A 17,418-nucleotide genomic window follows, 5' to 3' on the forward strand; every position below is an offset into this window, starting at 1 on the left:
TAATTAATTTGAATTTAAAAATGGATTTGTATTAAATTTTGTTAAAATAAAAAAATAATACAGTAAAAAGAGTGACAATATAATCACTTTTAAATCAAAATTATTATAAAGCTTACACCTATGTAAATTTAGTAATGATTAATTTCTTAATATATTATTTTGTAAATTCTCCTGATTTCATATATAACATTAAAATAATAGTTACAAATGAATAAATATATTGTCTAACGAATTATAATTTAAATAATATAATTTTTTCTTACTCATTTATAAGTCAGAAATTCGAATCTCTTTATTTAAAAAAAAATGTTAATACATGTATATATAGCATTGGATTGCCCTCCATGGTTCTCAGCTTCAACTGAAACTGAAACTATAAGAAGGTCACATGCAATTCAATTAGCTGAGGTGTTTTGATTGTGTTTACATATATACAACTTGGTTTATAGCTAAGTAAGAATAATCATAAATTAAAGAGACTTCAAATGTTACAAGCATGCATACCTGAATGAATAACCTGATGTATTTCAACAGTAGCGAAATGATTATTTAGAAAAGCTGCACGTATGAGACATGTAAAGAGAATATAGAACGAGACTTTTTGTCTTCTCATTTTTGCTATGGTGAATTGTTGCAGTTTGTATGCAATTCATAGATTCTTATACATGGTAACACACATACATAATCAATTAATAATTAACAGATTTGAAATTTTACATGAGAATTTTGTTATACACTATATTATGCCTCTGGTGGGGAATCCTATGCCTTTACTTTATTATGATTTTGATAAGATGTTTATTCATCCTTATTAGGGATTGATTTCTAGTGGACCATTATTATTCTACTGTTATGATCGCTTCCATAATAATTTTACAAATATTTACTATTAAATCACTTTTTTACTTTAGTCCATAATAAAGATAAAATTTTTTAATGGAATAAATTACACAAATTTAATTATAATTTTAATATTTATCTTATTTTATTTTTATCTTTATCTTTATTTTTATCTTATCTTTATTTATTTTTATCTTTCATAAGTCAATGCTTTATATATATTTAGTTTTACTTTCATAGTTTACAATTAACAATAACTAAAATTTCTTCGTATTTTTTTCTTTCATTATTCTTTCACAATTTTATTATTTTTATATATTCTTTATGTATTCTTTCCATTTTATTATTTACTAATATCGTTTTTATCTTTAGTGCATGTTGTCGGCATGCTTTAATTTATAATATAAAAAGATTTTAGCTAATGTGTGTCTTTATATTAAAAAGTCAAATGTGATAAAAATGAATATGAATACTTATTAATATTTGGGACACTTAGTTTTTTAAAAAAGAAAATGCTTAAATTTTTAAATAAATTATATTAATGAAAATTAAAAATAAAAAATTTAGTGAGACTATAAATAGTAGGCTAAGTCTTAAGACTCATACTATACATATACAATAATATATATAAAAATATTCTTCTCTTTTTATAAATTGCAATATATAATTAGTTAATATATATATATATATATATATATATATATATATATATATATAAATCATCTCTATTATAATAACATATAGTAAAATATTCTTCTCTTTTTATATTTTTTTATTTATTTGTTTTACAACAAAATAGTTGATATAATTAATTAATTGCTTTAGTTGTACATAATTGTAATTGAATCAAATCAATCACCCAAACACAAAGGCAAATGTGATAATGACATGTCCAAGAAGATGTTACCTGGTATAGAGTAAAACTAGTATAAGTTGTGGATATTGTCACTCCATAAAGTTTATACTTCTTAAAAACATTTTATTAAAGTAATTTTAATGATAATATTTAAAATTTATATTAGATATATTTACTCAATTAAAATTAAAATAACTTAATAAATATAATATATCAAAATTATTTTTGATAAAATTATTTTAACACTTTAAATGATTATATATATATAAATATAATAAAAAATAAATATAGATATTCGTTAATGTATAAAATTATAGTATACAACCAAAAATGTATTTTTTTTAAACATGTAAAAAACCCAGGAGGTGGACCCATATAATATTTTTTATAGGCCCATAAATGGAGAATCCATTCAATCCACCAAAAGATAAATCGACACCGTCCATGGTAAAGATAGACCGATGAGATGAACGGTTGACAATGAATGAGGTGCGACCTGCGCCGCCGCAGTGGCTACCGGCTATTGAATTATCGTAGCTCAGATTCCAGATTCTGCTGCAGCCATGTTTTTGGCCTCGTAATCGCTTCCGATCAAATTTCAGGTTAACCTTTGAAGTTTGAAGCTTATCTCATCCTACTCCTCGCGTTGCTTATATATTCTTCTTATTATGATAGATAGAATAATTACTATAATTATAGAATTTCATACGAATTTAGCATCATTGTGGCTTTGGTTCCTGCATGAATCAAACCAAGTGTGTTTCTTCGTTGACTTGAGTCTACTGTGGTTGATTTTGTGAAATTCGTTATTTTCATCAGCCTATTATACCTTTTGGCAGGTGCTATTATTGTTTGAACATGTTTTCTAACTAATTGAAGTTGCAATGCTGCTTTACATATATGTCTCTTCGTTATCATTTTGATCTTCAAGTTCTTTATGTTTGGTTGCTTCCAGCAGCTGAAATAAGCTAATTGCTGTGCTTCTTTAACAAGTTAAAATTAGGGATTGGCAAGACATATTTCTAATTGTGAAGACAATTTTGTGATTAATGGAGTTGTATTTGAAAATATACTTTCAATTTCATGCTTGCCTGCCACAGAAGCTTGCTTAGCCATCAGACTCCATGGGAGACATGGTGGACTATTCTAATTCTAACATGACCAGGAACCCCAAACAAGGCAGTGTTGCAACTGGGAAAAAATCATATAGAAAATCACTGATTTTGTCTCGCCCTAAATCTGTTGTGCTGAGATATCATCAGCACCTTGTTTCACTGATTGATGGTGACTTTGGAACCAGTGCCGTCGGCCGCATCACAATTTTTGCGCTTAAAGTTGCTGCTTTAGAGATTGTAAGGAGGTTCTCCAAAAGCAAATGTCCATTTGTATGGAAAGGCCTTCAGGCACTCCAGATACTCTGTTATCCGCCTTTCCAATGGATTCAGAGATGGGCACCCTTTAAAGGTTTAGTGGAAAGTATGCAGGTTTGTTGTTCTAGATTTCTGAACTTTTTCATAAAAAAAATGTATTTGATTACATTTTAATGGAGCAAACATATAATTCTCTATTCTGTCAGGTCCTATCAAGACCACTACTAGCCCTTTCAATTGCAACAATTTTCTCTGACCAATCAGAATTAAGTGATGGAAAGTCAGATTGTGTTACTGATTCACATAGTGATTTAGTAAAATCCTCAGAATTATCTACTGTGCAGGCTGATATGAATACAAGGTATATGAACGCTCTATATCTTCATGCACAGGTTTATCTATTTGTCTATTAACCCTTTGTGCTTTATTTTTTTGACGGGTACAAGTTTGTACTTAGGAAAAGAGAGAATGTATGGTTCTCTAATTTTATTTGCTAGGATAAGAATTTGAAGAACTTATCTCAAATAATCATTTATCTTCTCCTGTATGATGTATGTATATGTGAGGCATATTGAACCCAGAATTGTTGTGTTTTTATAACTACAGCTTCTTTGAATTAACATGTTGCTGTGTTCTTAGTCAAATGAAACGAACTTTATTTTACAGGTTTTTGTATCTTGATCATTTAGCTCTACTTGCAAGCTTTCTTACTTGTTCTTTTCATGCTTCTGCAGTCAGTGCTCGACAGATTCCAAAATTTTAGAATCTGAATATTGGTTGTCTCAACTCTTTCAAGAGCTTGAAAGTCAAGGGATTTGTTTGCCAGAAAGGTATTTTATGGTTATCTACATCTGCAGAACAGAATCTCATTCACAACTATCATAGTTCTTGGTGTCTCCGGTTGTTGCAGACCATGATTTTGTAGTGTTTATGCAGAATCAATAATGATGAGCTCCGAAGATTTTATGCAGCTTCTAATAATGACTTTTCATGCTTCCTTACCTCAATCAAAAAGACCGTACGCTGGCGAGAGGCTTACAGAATTCTTACTGAAGAAGAGCTGGAAAAGTGGTCAAAAGTTGTGTTTTGGCATGGATATGATGTGATGCACAGACCTTGCCTCATTGTAAAGCTTGGGCTAGCTTGCAGTACACTGGCATCTGAAGATAGACCTCGATTTGCTCAGGCAGTGGGTATGTTTCTCATTCTGTACATGCTGTATTTTGAATAGTTGGGGCAGGATTCTCCCCTCCTTTCATTTCCATAACATGGGTAAACTCAGTTTTTTTAGCTTATTGATTTTATGCCATTGTTTAATGGCATCCACTCTTTGTTATTTCAGTATCACATGTAGAACATGGAATCGTGCAGTTGGTTGATGCAGACAATCCCCAAATTACTGTCTTGGTGGACTGCGAAGGGTTATCTCCATTGAAAATTCCCATGCAAATGATGAAATCTTGTTGTTCGCTGCTGCAAGAGCACTTCCCAAATCGTCTTGGTTGTTTGTTTGTCATACGACTCCCAGAAGTTCTTAATTTTACTGCCCAGAGCTTTATCCAGGTAGGTTCTCCTGTCTCTTTCATCAGCCTAAATTGACTTAGAAAGTAGTAAGAGAAGCTGCATCAGGTTGATGGTCTTCAAATGTATGGATCTTGAATGAATTGTTTAGATTAATTGCAATTTTACATTTTCATGTGAAACACCCATCTACATAATATCATATTTTCAGTTTCTTATCTGTTGAATTTAACACAGTATAGCATGTGAAAAGGGGTGTTACTAAACAATCTTAATTTGTTCATTTCTGTCAAAGAGTTTGGAGCCTACAACTCGGAAAAAGTTGAAAATGGAAGGGAAGATGTATCATAAGGTTCTTACTGATAATCTTCCAGCACTGCCATCATATCTCGGAGGCTGCTGCACTTGCTCAGAATGCTCTGAAATTAGCAATGGTAGAATGCTGCAACCTCATACAGCAGGGACCAGCAGGGGAGATAATGTGGGAGGTATTAGTGATAGTGACAATGAGGATTCAACATCATTGCATTTGCATCGTTCCAATGAATCCGAAGATCATTCGTTTGGTAACTATGAGCAGTTGTTGAGAACCGTTCTCATAGGTTTTCTCATATTTTGGGTTTTCATATCTCTTGGATTTGTTATGTATGATGCCGGTAGTCACCATTTCCTCTCATCATAATGCAAAGAGTGCTGGCCAAATCAGTTTCCTTTTGCTGGTTGTATAAATCTTCTTAGTGTGTGGCATTGTCCAATTAACAATGTATAGTTATCGGTTGCAATATAGATATGGAATTACTTAGCAATCATCAAAGACTCCTTAAGTCAGGAAAAAAAAATGCTTCTTCAGTTATTATATTCTGTAGTCCTCTATATTTATGTTAGCAATAAGAAATCGATTTAGAAAAACTCGGTTGAGATTTGGTGCATGTTGGGGGTGTTCTGTTTTGTTCTACCGTTATGCTGAAGTTCTGTGGAGGAGCTGAGAGAAAGGATAACAAAAACTGAGAAAATGATAAAGTTGAGATTGTGATATTGCTAATGAGATTTTCCTTATGCACGAGGTTAGTGTTTCCTCAGACATTTAGCAGAATTTAGCTTATATAACAAATTTCTTTTACTGAACTTTTGTATTTGCTTCATATTAGTTTTGTCCTCTAACAAGTCTTAGTCACATTGTGTAATGTCAGAGACACGTTTTTCTGATTTAAAACCGACTCTTATTTAATTGGTATAATCAACCAATATTTTGAAAGTAATACATTATAAGTAAATTTGCAATTGGGAGCATGGATGAGTCTGGTGACAGATTTAGTGGAATGTTCACTGGAATCTCAGGAAAGAATCATACGGACAATATTGATATTTTCCCATAATGCACCAGGAAATCACTAAAATTCTGCACTTCCTATTTTAAGAAATAAACTGTCCCAAATACAGAGCCTTATGTATGTGCATGTTACTATCAACACTCATTATCACCCTAATTTACATTGTCCCTCATCTCACTTATTTATCTCAGAATCTCAGAAACTGTCAGCAGCATGACACAGCTATATTCATTGTCTGAATAGTGCAAATCCAGAAGAGACACTTACTATAAACCAATAAAAAAATAAAAAGAATGTGGGTGAGAATGAATATTCAAGACTATAATACACCACTAAATTTGGAGAAAAACTATATAGTATTCGTATTTTATATTTTATAGCGTAAAATAAGACAAAGATGCACTACTTTCTTACATAGGATTTCCACCTACATGAGAAGTATTATGGTCATATGATAGGAGGGTTTGCTTCTAAGTTTCCAAGAAAACCTTTATAAGCGTAAATAGATTATTAAATTGTGTAGAGCGCTAGCGTCATCCACGATCCAATCCAAGAAAGTAGAAACAATGATCTTGGTGGGTATGGGTGTGGGTGTGGTCCTCCTGTGTTCCCTCAAATAAAAAATACAAGCTCAAACTCAATTTTATTTCGTCAGCATAGAAAGTTAACATACAAAAGCATGCATTACTAATAGTGTTGCCATATTATATTGTAATTTGATTTGTTGGAGATGACGACATATTATAGGTTTTATTTTACAATCTTTTTTAAAATAAAAATATTAGAGAACTAACAGAATTTTTTATTTTTAGCTAGTAAAATTAGCTAATAATATTTAAAGTGTAGACTAAAAATATATATTAAATTATTAGACTAAAAAAAATAGTCTAATAACTAAAAATATTGGTCAAAAATAATAAATTCTATTAATCTTTAAATTTTTTCATTTATACAAGATTAAACCATATTATACATTAAAAATAAGTTAATATATATTTTATAACCGTATTTCATATTTTTTAACTAAATAACCAATTATTAGAATAATCAAATTTGTCATAATAAAATAATTAAATTTATAATAAATAAATAATTAAACTTATTTATAATTGTATAATATTTTTTATGAAATACTAAATATATATTTTAAAAAGAATAATGTTATATGACTAATAAAATTGATTAATATTTGACTAATTCTAAATTTTAGATTCTAAACATTAGATTTTAAATTTTAATAGTATAAAAATAAAAGTATTAATTTAAAATATTAGTTAATATTGATAAAAAATATTAGCTATCTAAATATTAGAAAATTAATATTTCTATCAATATTAGCGAATACCTTATTTCTTATATTATTAAAATTTAGAATTAAAAATAATAAAGATTGTTTATTATATCCTATGGGTGAATATAAAATCTTAACGAATGAAACATTATTCATTGATGTGGTGATATTTGTTGCTTAATCATCAAAGGGGACATGCAATCTCATTGCTGAATTTAATTTGGTGGGCCATGTGACCCTTCATCGTTGCGAAGGGAAAGGTTCCAGTACAATTCTGGAACGGAAGTCAATCTGAGTGGATATCTATGAAAATCCCACTTCCATGGCGGATTCCTTTATTTGCCTGGAAACTTCTGCTTCTTAGTCTCAGCATTGTTGAACCCAATGCCACTAACTCTAACAAAGCGCATAACCACTCTTACTATATACAGTTTTAGATATTGTCTAATTTTTTATACTATTCTGAACATGACATAATTAGGTTCATCTTTGTCTTTTTTATAACTCACCAGTATGTATAAGCAAATAATTAAATTGGTTCCTACATCTATCGTAACCACATATACTACATAGCCTTTAAAATGTTGTCATTAATTAAAAAATATTTACGTTACAAGAAACATAACCACCCAATACTATCAAAAATCAAAATGGTATTTTCTATTAGAGTCCAAATATTTGGCAGAAATTGGCAGAAAATTAGCAAAATATTGGTAGCCAAATAATTGGTTTCTTATACTTATCCTTTCTAACCTTTGGCACGGTTTCAGTTGTTTCTCCGATCTACAATGCTTATTCTTTCAGACAAAGGAAAATGGTTTCCTCATTGGTGCAAGTTTACTAGCAGGAGATTCCAAAAAGATAAAATATAAAGATAAGATTTACTATTTATATATATGAGGATAATATCGTATTCAAATTTTTATATATAATTTCCATTAGTTTTTCAGGAAAAAAAATATAAACACAAGTTATGATTATTGTACACAAATGTTTTATGTATAAAGTGAAAACAAGGTTTTAGCCAACAATTTTATTTTCAATATAATTTTTTTTAAATGATTATTTACATAAAAATGTTATTGTATAAAAATAATAATTATAAATAAATATTAGATTAAACAGTTTAATTGCATATGTGAAAATTTTAAAACTTTTAATTAATATTTTTATATAAAAAGACATTTGATTTTTAAATATGAACAATGTTATATGACTAGAAGATATTATCATTTTTTGTTAGTATTTGACTAACAATAATTTATACTTATATTTACATACATAAATTAATAAAAATTATAATTTAATATTTATGCTGATAAAATAATTATCAAATATTTTAAAAATTGCTGAGCCAAAAATTTCTCCTTAAACATTACTCCTACCTAAAAAATGCCCCACGTACACATCCACTACTTCATGCATGGTGATGGATGAGAGAATAAATACATACATGTGCCTTGTGCCTCTAATCTCATTATATATAGTAAGTTTTGTAACACAATAATAATATTGAAGAATTAGAGACATGGCACGGTTCCAATTCCCAGCATTATGGCAAGCATGCCTAGCCTCAGCCTTCAGAACAGCCCTAGCATGCACCATAGTGGGCTCCGTTACCCTCTTGGGCCCACCCTCCATTCAAACCCTCATAACCTTCCCTGCATTCTCATACGTCTCTCTCGTTCTCATCATCATCAACGACGCCACCTTCGGAGACACCTTTCGAGCATGCTGGCTCGCCCTCTACGCCACCATCCAAGCCATCGGCCCCGCCATGCTCACCCTCTGGGTTGTACACCCAGCCCGCTTGTCCAATGCCACCACCGCTGTGGCCGTCGCTGTGGCTGCCTTTGTGGTGGTTCTTCCTTCGGATCGGTCAACGCATTTGTTGGCAAAGAGAATATCGCTTGGTCAAATAGTGCTTGTTTATGTGACAGGTTATGCTAATGGAGTCCACACTAATCCTCTCATGCACCCTTTACGCTTGGCTGCAAGTACTGCACTTGGCGTCATCGCTAGCCTTCTTGCTTTGCTTCTTCCCTATCCTCGTCTTGCCACTTACGAGGTTATAACCATTCATATTCTTTGTATTCAGATACAATTAGTCATAAAAACTAACATAGAACATATAAGCTGTACGTGCAGGTAAAGAGAAATTACAAGGTATTAAGGAAGAGTATGTTGAAGAGAATGCAAGTGCTAATAAAGGTAATATGCGAGGATGACATCAATTTTGCATCTGCACATGCATTAGTCACTCATGCTAAGTCTTTCGTAACTACTCAAACCAAGCTCTTTCAAGCAATCGTTAGCCGTCAAGTAAGTTCAGCTATCAACTTCACATAAAAATAATTGCTGAATTTATTTAAAAATAAAATCTTATTATGTGTATTCTATTTTGAACAGGATAGCATACGGTGGGAGACACCTCTGCTTAAGGTTTTCAGGTTGCATTGCTGGGTCCCAATGAAGAGGCTTCAACAGATAGATACCAACCTCAGAGGGATGGAATTGGCTTTGAAAAGTACCAACTCATTCCCAGTCAACATTGTTATTCTCAATGAAGACCTTAAACATGGCCTTAGCACACTAGAGGAACATGTTACCTTAACCACAAAACATGGGGCTTCCCTAACTGTTCCTGAATCAAGCACAAAAGCCACAACAAATTTCCTCCAATCATTTCATACCATGCCAACAACCCACCAAGATTTACCCACTTATTTCTTCTTATTTTGTGCCAAACTCCTTCACAACACATCCTTCACTAGTACATCATGTGTTATACACAAGGACAAAACTCAAATTTCCCCAAACAGTAAAGGAAACTGGGCTAACTGGGCCATAATAATGGGAAACACAAATCTTGTTCCAGCAATTAAATTTTCAATCTCATTGGGCCTTGCAGTGTTCATGGGATTAACCTACAGCAAAGAGAATGGGTTCTGGGCCGGTCTTCCTGTTGCAGTTAGCTATGTTTCAGGAAGGGAGCCCACATTCAGAGCAGCAAATGTAAAGGCCCAAGGAACAGTGTTAGGAACTGTGTATGGAGTTTTGGGCTGTTTTGTCTTCGAGAGATTTTTGCCAATTAGATTTCTTTCTCTCGTTCCATGGTTTATTTTTGCAAGCATCCTTCAAAGAAGCCGAATGTATGGCCCAGCAGGTGGCATATCTGCAGTTATTGGGGCTGTTCTAATCCTTGGTAGGAAAAATTTTGGCCCACCAAGCGAATTTGCCATTGCAAGAATCATTGAAACTTTTATTGGGCTTTTATGTTCTATTTTTGTGGACCTCATATTCATGCCTAAAAGGGCTTCTACTTTAGCCAAAGTTGGGCTCTCTCAATGTTTGGTCACAATTGGTGAGTCCATTGGATCATTGGGCCTAATTGGAGTTACAGGCAAAACTGATTTGGAAGATACATTAAGAAAGTTTAGCATACAAGTTAATGAGCTAAGGAAGTTTGTGGTGGAAGCAGAAATTGAGCCTAATTTCTGGTTCTTAAAATTTCATGAAGAGTGTTATAATAAGCTTTTGGAATCATTGTCAAATTTGGTGGATCTCTTGCACTTTGGAGATCAAGCATTGAAGTTTATCCAACAAGAATTTCATATGGCGGATGAGATATATGATGAGAAAGAGGATGTGAATATGCTACAAGATGAACTTGGACACATTAAGGAGTTGATTTGCTCTTCAATTCAACATTTGGAGGAAATATCTAGAATGAAATCTCTTAAGGTTGTTGAGGAGGAGATTGAGAGAAAGAGAATCTCTAGTGATCTTGAACATGGAAAGTCAACTAAGTGTGATGCATGGATGCTTTCTATTTTGGGCAAGGAAGGAATAGAGAATAAGATAGACTCTTTTCTTCAAAGGTCTACAAGTGTTGTTGAGAGCTTGTATGATGGTGAAAATGAGAGAGAGTTGAAGAGCCAAATTGTGGTGAGTTTGAGTGCTTTGGGTTTTTGCTTGAAGACTATTATGCAAGAGGTGATGCAAATTGAAGAGTGCATGAAAGAACTTGTTCAGTGGAACAATCCCAATAGCGAGATTAATTTGTATGAGATATCATGTAACTTATATGCTTTGTACAAATGAAATTAAAGTCCAAGCTGTGTATAATCATTTTTATGATATAGTCCGTTTATGTTAATGTTAACTTGATACTGATATGGTTATTAAGGCGGTAAAGAAGATAAGATATTAGATAAGCTTAAAATTTAATTTAATTTAAATAAATCAATCGTTTTTAACAAAAGTTATCTAAATCTGAGCTTCTTAAATATTTGATTTTAAAATTTAAGAAAAGATACCAAGCCTAAACAAGAACAAAATCAGTAACGCATGCTATTGACATTATTATTGTAACCGGACTATTAATTATATATTGAGAAAAATATTTTTAAAAAATGTTTGAATCGAAATATCGTTGCGGATAATTGATAATATTGAAACATAAATTCTTATCTTTTTTAATTAATAGAAGAGAGATTAAAATTTGAAGTTAAGAACATGGGGTCCACGTAGGTCTAATAAGCGTCATCACAAATGACGTGGCAGGCGGCAGGCCATTATATAGTAACGTTGTACTTCACAGTTCACATACGCATGCAGCAACAGAGCATATTCGCTTTCGTTCTTCACACTCCAACTAGTTTCATCCTTTCACTTACTCTCATCCGTGATCTCTCCCACCATCAACACCTCAATTTCTCATTAGTCAGGTAAATTCACACCCTTTATTTTATACAGATTAGTCAAAGACACAAATTTCAATGTGCGGCTTCTGTTGGTTGCGTTTTGTTTGTTTTTTTAATTTATTTTTTTCCCTTTTCTGAATGTTTACTTCAGAATATTAGTTTGGTGTGATTTCCATTACTGTGTCGTTGCCTGGGTGCTTTCATTATGTTTTCCTCCTACTTTCCGTGACTTTCAAGGCTTCCATTACTCATTGTTTTTCTTCCAAATTTCTATATTTTTCATATTCATAAATGTTTTTATTCCCTTTTAAATTCACCGTTTGGTGGGGGATCTTAATTTATTCCTGTCTATATATATAAATGGGTGTATTAACATTCTATGCTTGTATCAGAAGATTGGTTAGGGTTTTGTGTTGCTAATTTTCTAGACCTATTATTCATCAGGTTCAGTTCCTGTTCTTTCCTGGAATTGACCCTTTAGTTAATGGATTTGAAAGCCAGATTATTTGGATTGTGAATGTTATTTATCCACTAGAATTTTTTATTTTACAGGATTTTGACTTTTAAAGGTCTCTGACAATGGCAAGCAATTCTTCTAATGGAGATCACCAAACATCAACAAAGCAGCCACCTCTGCCATCTCCCTTGCGTTTCTCCAAATTCTTTCAGGTGAGTCATTGCATCGTTTTAAATTCATGTTCTTTTGTTGCAAACAAGTCACTGTGATCATCATGTTGATTGCATTATTTAATTATATAACTCATTATGCTAGAATTTTATTGATTGAAGATTTGGTTTATGTTATGTCTTTTTCTTCCCCATATGTTGAATATGATGTGACCATAATTAGTTAATGATACAATGAATCAATTGTTGTTTACAAGTCTGTTTCTAAGTCACACATTGATACTGTAAACAGATCAGTATAGACTGTATACTGTATACTAACTGTATTCAGTGATTTTTTTCCCTTTCTGTTTTTATGTTCTTTGTTGTAACTTGTATCTATGCTTCTGGATTATGTATATGAGAGGTGAATTATGCATCTTTGATCCAATTTGTATTAGATGTTTTGGCTATAAGCTTTACCTGAATCACTAGTTTCACAGAAACATCTTTTTACCTCGATCGATGCTGTGTTTTACCTTTACCTATTATTAATTTATTATTCCTTCTTGATTACAGTCCAACATGAGAATATTGGTCACTGGAGGAGCTGGATTCATCGGGTCTCACCTGGTTGACAGATTGATGGAAAATGAAAAAAATGAGGTCAGCATGTTACACTTAAAGAATTTTTATTCATGTTTAAATAATTCTAAATAAATGAAATAACTTCCTATCATCTTATATGAAATAAATTATGATAAAGCAAATAGGACAACGTGTGATTTAACAAAGTTCTGCCACAATAACCTTGTCTTTAACCAGGTCATTGTTGCTGATAACTACTTCACTGGATCCAAGGACAATCTCAAAAAATGGATTGGTCATCCAAGATTTGAGCTTATCCGTCATGGTATTATCTCATCTATTCTATTATCAACTATCCAAGACTTGCGCTTATTATAGCATGTTCCGCTTTGAATAGCTTAGTAAACCAGTGACACTGATGCACATTTTCACTTTGATCCATCATAGATGTTACGGAGCCATTGTTGATTGAGGTTGATCAGATCTATCATCTTGCATGCCCAGCATCTCCTATTTTCTACAAATACAATCCTGTGAAGGTATCGTTTTGAAGTCTTCTTTTATCTCTTTAACCATCCTGTAAAGGCTGAAGAATTTGCTTTCTAGCTCATCACCAAGCTCCTGTCATGCATCTTTAATTGAACATTTTCTCTATCGGTCATACCTTGAAAGACTTTCTAATTTGTAAGGGAATAATAACTTTACAGACAATAAAGACAAATGTGATTGGAACACTGAACATGCTTGGGCTTGCGAAGCGAGTTGGAGCAAGGTTCGGATTTCTATTATATTTTCAACGTAACCTCAAATGCTGCTATAAGTTGTTCTTAATTGGTTCTAATTTTCTTGACAGGATTTTGCTTACATCAACTTCTGAGGTTTATGGTGATCCTCTTGTGCACCCCCAACCTGAAAGCTACTGGGGAAATGTTAACCCTATTGGTAATTTCCTTTTTCCCGGCCTTAACTTTTACCTTGGCTTCTTAAATGTTAATCCTATGTGTTAGTAATTTCCTCTTCAATTTGTGAACTCGCTTCTAGTTCCTTTGATGAGTTTTCCGGGAATTTTTCCTTTAATTGATTTATATCCCCACCTTCATTTGCTCCTTGATGAATGCTCACCTTATTGAGGCAGATAATTTCTTTTATGCATATTCATGTAGACATAGACTGAGGACTTAATATATGTTAATAACAGGAGTTCGTAGCTGCTACGATGAGGGGAAGCGTGTGGCTGAGACTTTGATGTTTGATTATCATAGGCAGCATGGGCTAGGTAATTTCTTGTCTTCAATTATTGGTCTTTTATGACATATGTCTGGTATAAATTTATCAAAGAGACTTCACTCCTTGAGATGTTTTTCTTCTTCATCTTCAACCCTAGAAATACGCATTGCAAGAATCTTTAACACGTATGGACCGCGCATGAACATTGATGATGGACGTGTTGTTAGCAACTTCATTGCTCAGGCACTTCGGTATTGCCAAACTTAATTCTTCTTCATTTTTCTTCCCTCCATTCTGGTTCATTTCTGCCTAATCAGTAGTTGTTGTTGTTTTATAGTGGTGAACCCTTGACAGTCCAATCTCCAGGGACACAAACTCGCAGTTTCTGCTACGTCTCAGACATGGTATGTACCTGAATCTGTTTTAATTGTTGTATTAAAACCAGGAATCTGCTTATATTTATTTTGTGAAATGCCTTAGGTTGATGGACTTATCCGTCTCATGGAAGGACCGAACACCGGACCAATCAACCTTGGAAACCCAGGTAAGAGTGATATTGAGAGGCCTATATTTGAATACCACTCACTTTTACCTTTATTTAGCCTCAGTTACTTATTTGAGTATGCTTACATTTTCAGGCGAATTTACAATGGTTGAACTTGCTGAGACAGTGAAGGAGGTTAGTTTTTAAGATGTTTTACCCTTTTATATTAGTAGCCTTCATCTCTCCTAGTATGGTTTACAAAATATTTTGATCTTAAGGACTTATATGAGCACAATACCAAATTAACACATTTCATCTATGTTTTTATCTGCAAAGAGAATGCAAATATTTTTGTTAATGCTTTATGCATGCTTTTCAGCTTATTAATCCAAAAGTGGAGATCAAGATGGTGGAGAACACCCCGGATGATCCACGACAGAGGAAACCGGACATATCACAGGCAAAGGAATTGTTGGGATGGGAACCGAAAATCAAGTTGCGCGATGGTCTTCCTCGCATGGAGGAGGATTTCCGTCTGAGGCTTGGAGTTGACAAGAGCAATTAACTCGCTCACTCTGTCCATACATGTTAAGAGGGATGAATCTGCAGTTTTAAAATTTTTCATATTCATAGTTGTTATACTCAGGAGGTTTGGATGGCTTTCTAATTTGGTTTCTGAATTGTCACATAGTTAAAGTCTTAAAGAGTTGTTATCTTTAAATGTTTATTATTTGCCAGAAGACTACAGCTTGTCACTTCAAATTTTGGAATGTTTATTGAATTGAAATTTCTGCTTATGATTTTTTTTCTTTTAGTTTTAATATTCTTCTGAATTTCTTTATACACATTTTCTGGGTTTTGAGTTTCTTCTAAGCAAACACATCCCTTGGAAAATAGATAAATGTTATTAGAGTATGGAGATGTGTCTTTTACTCTGATACAAGGTCCACATAAGTCAAATGACACTTTTTGTGGACTAATTTTCACTTGGTGGAAAATAAACGGCAAATAAAAAATTAGGAATAGTTTATTAAAAAATAAAAAATCATATTGTTTTCTAAAAGTCAAATATTTTTTGCATGAACTAAAGATCCTATTTTTCATAAATTCTTTAACTCACCTTACCTAATGACTCTTCTAGGTGTGTGTTTGGATTAGAGTTGGTCAAACTGGAGTTTGAATGGAAGTGATTTAGTAAAATTGATTTTAGATAGAAGTGAGTTTGAGCCAACATGATTTATGTTCGGCAATTCTATACTAAAATTGATTTTGATAAAATAAAATTGTTTGGATAATATTAGTTAAAATGACTTCTAGATAGATAATTAGTTAATTGCTAAAAAATATAATATTAAATTATAATGTTATTTTTTAGTATATTTAATCTTTTTTATATTTCTTTTAGTATATTTTTTATATAGTATTTTTTATAAAATTCTATTTTAATTTGTTATAATTTTTTACTATTATAATAAAAATTAATATTTATTTATTAAATTAAAGATAACATATAAAATAATATATTTTAATATTCTTTATGAGTACTCTCAATAATCTTATTTTGTTTATTATTTTGGATTCTAACTTTTTACTATGTTTTTATTATTATTTATGATTAATTTTTTATTTAAATTATCATTTTCAATAGGAACAATAATACATATTCTAACAAATTAGAATAATAAACAGTGAACAAAAATTACAATAATAAATTTTACAATGTTAAACAAAAAATATTCTATAATTTTTTTAGTATTTTCAGTATTCTTTTATTTAGTATTATTTTGGATTGTAAAATTTTATTACTTATGATTTCATTATTATGTATGATCAATTTTTTATTTATTTTGTCATTTTTAATAAGATCAATAATTTATATTATAATAGAATTACAATAACAAATTTAATAAAAAAAATTCAAAATATAAAAAGGAGTACTAAAAATTGAAAAAAAATTTAAAATATTTGAAATGACTTGAAACAAATTTAAAAATTCTTTTGCAAAAAATCAATAACGTTCATCAAAGACTAATGCACGTTGAAGTGAACGTAGAAACAACACTATTTGCTGAAAACTTCCATAATACTATTTTCAAAAAAAGATTTTTAAAATACATTAGAAGTTTATTTTTTAGCTTTCCAATCTTTTACTAAAGTGTTTTCTACTCTCTTAGTTTTCCTTTTCAATTTTAATTTATTTTAAATATAAAATTATATTTATTTTAATTCACTAATTACATACAAAGATTTCACAGAGAAATTAAGTGAAAAGAACATAAGATAAAAAGATATTACATCTAATTCAAAAATTTTAAGATAATAAGTTAATAGATTTCTCATCTTATAAATTTCTCATACTTTTTTATTTTTTTTAATGTTAGACAAATTTTATACATTCTTCACACTTACAACATTAATAATAAATGAATCTAAAAATTACTAAAAAACAAATTAATTAATAAATATCGTTCCTCTTAATTATAACAATTAACAAATTTTCTAATCACTCAATACAATTTGAAATTAAAAAATTTAAAATAGATATAAAAAGATAAAACATCTTAAAATAAATATGAAACAACTGGAATCCCAAATTAA

The 17,418-nt window shown here is 31.3% G+C and overlaps 3 protein-coding genes across 5 annotated transcripts; all 3 read left to right on the plus strand.

The window, feature by feature from the left end:
- Positions 1-2,043: 2,043 nt before the first annotated feature.
- Positions 2,044-5,396, plus strand: LOC112706711 (uncharacterized). Of its 2 annotated transcripts, none has more exons than XM_025758141.3 (7): positions 2,044-2,298; positions 2,797-3,180; positions 3,273-3,427; positions 3,801-3,896; positions 4,003-4,259; positions 4,409-4,629; positions 4,883-5,396. In XM_025758141.3, the coding sequence occupies exons 2-7, from the start codon at positions 2,821-2,823 to the stop codon at positions 5,267-5,269; spliced, it is 1,476 nt and encodes a 491-aa protein (XP_025613926.1). In that variant the 5' UTR covers positions 2,044-2,298; positions 2,797-2,820; the 3' UTR covers positions 5,270-5,396. The 2 variants fall into 2 exon arrangements, with proteins under 2 accessions (XP_025613926.1, XP_025613928.1); XM_025758143.3 differs by having other exon boundaries at positions 2,251-2,535.
- Positions 5,397-8,643: 3,247 nt separating this feature from the next.
- On the plus strand, positions 8,644-11,368 carry LOC112706712 (uncharacterized). The gene is made up of 3 exons (XM_025758145.3): positions 8,644-9,277; positions 9,358-9,531; positions 9,619-11,368. The coding sequence occupies exons 1-3, from the start codon at positions 8,738-8,740 to the stop codon at positions 11,311-11,313; spliced, it is 2,409 nt and encodes an 802-aa protein (XP_025613930.1). The 5' UTR covers positions 8,644-8,737; the 3' UTR covers positions 11,314-11,368.
- A 447-nt stretch (positions 11,369-11,815) lies between these two features.
- On the plus strand, positions 11,816-15,617 carry LOC112706713 (UDP-glucuronic acid decarboxylase 6). Of its 2 annotated transcripts, none has more exons than XM_025758146.3 (13): positions 11,816-11,939; positions 12,468-12,584; positions 13,101-13,187; positions 13,347-13,434; positions 13,557-13,648; positions 13,817-13,881; positions 13,963-14,051; positions 14,308-14,385; positions 14,494-14,587; positions 14,674-14,740; positions 14,817-14,880; positions 14,975-15,015; positions 15,200-15,617. In XM_025758146.3, the coding sequence occupies exons 2-13, from the start codon at positions 12,495-12,497 to the stop codon at positions 15,383-15,385; spliced, it is 1,041 nt and encodes a 346-aa protein (XP_025613931.1). In that variant the 5' UTR covers positions 11,816-11,939; positions 12,468-12,494; the 3' UTR covers positions 15,386-15,617. The 2 variants fall into 2 exon arrangements, with proteins under 2 accessions (XP_025613931.1, XP_025613932.1); XM_025758147.3 differs by lacking the exon at positions 11,816-11,939 and adding an exon at positions 11,952-12,359.
- Positions 15,618-17,418: the final 1,801 nt, after the last annotated feature.

This window comes from Arachis hypogaea, chromosome 8, assembly GCF_003086295.3.
Source record: "Arachis hypogaea cultivar Tifrunner chromosome 8, arahy.Tifrunner.gnm2.J5K5, whole genome shotgun sequence".
NCBI lineage: Eukaryota > Viridiplantae > Streptophyta > Magnoliopsida > Fabales > Fabaceae > Arachis > Arachis hypogaea.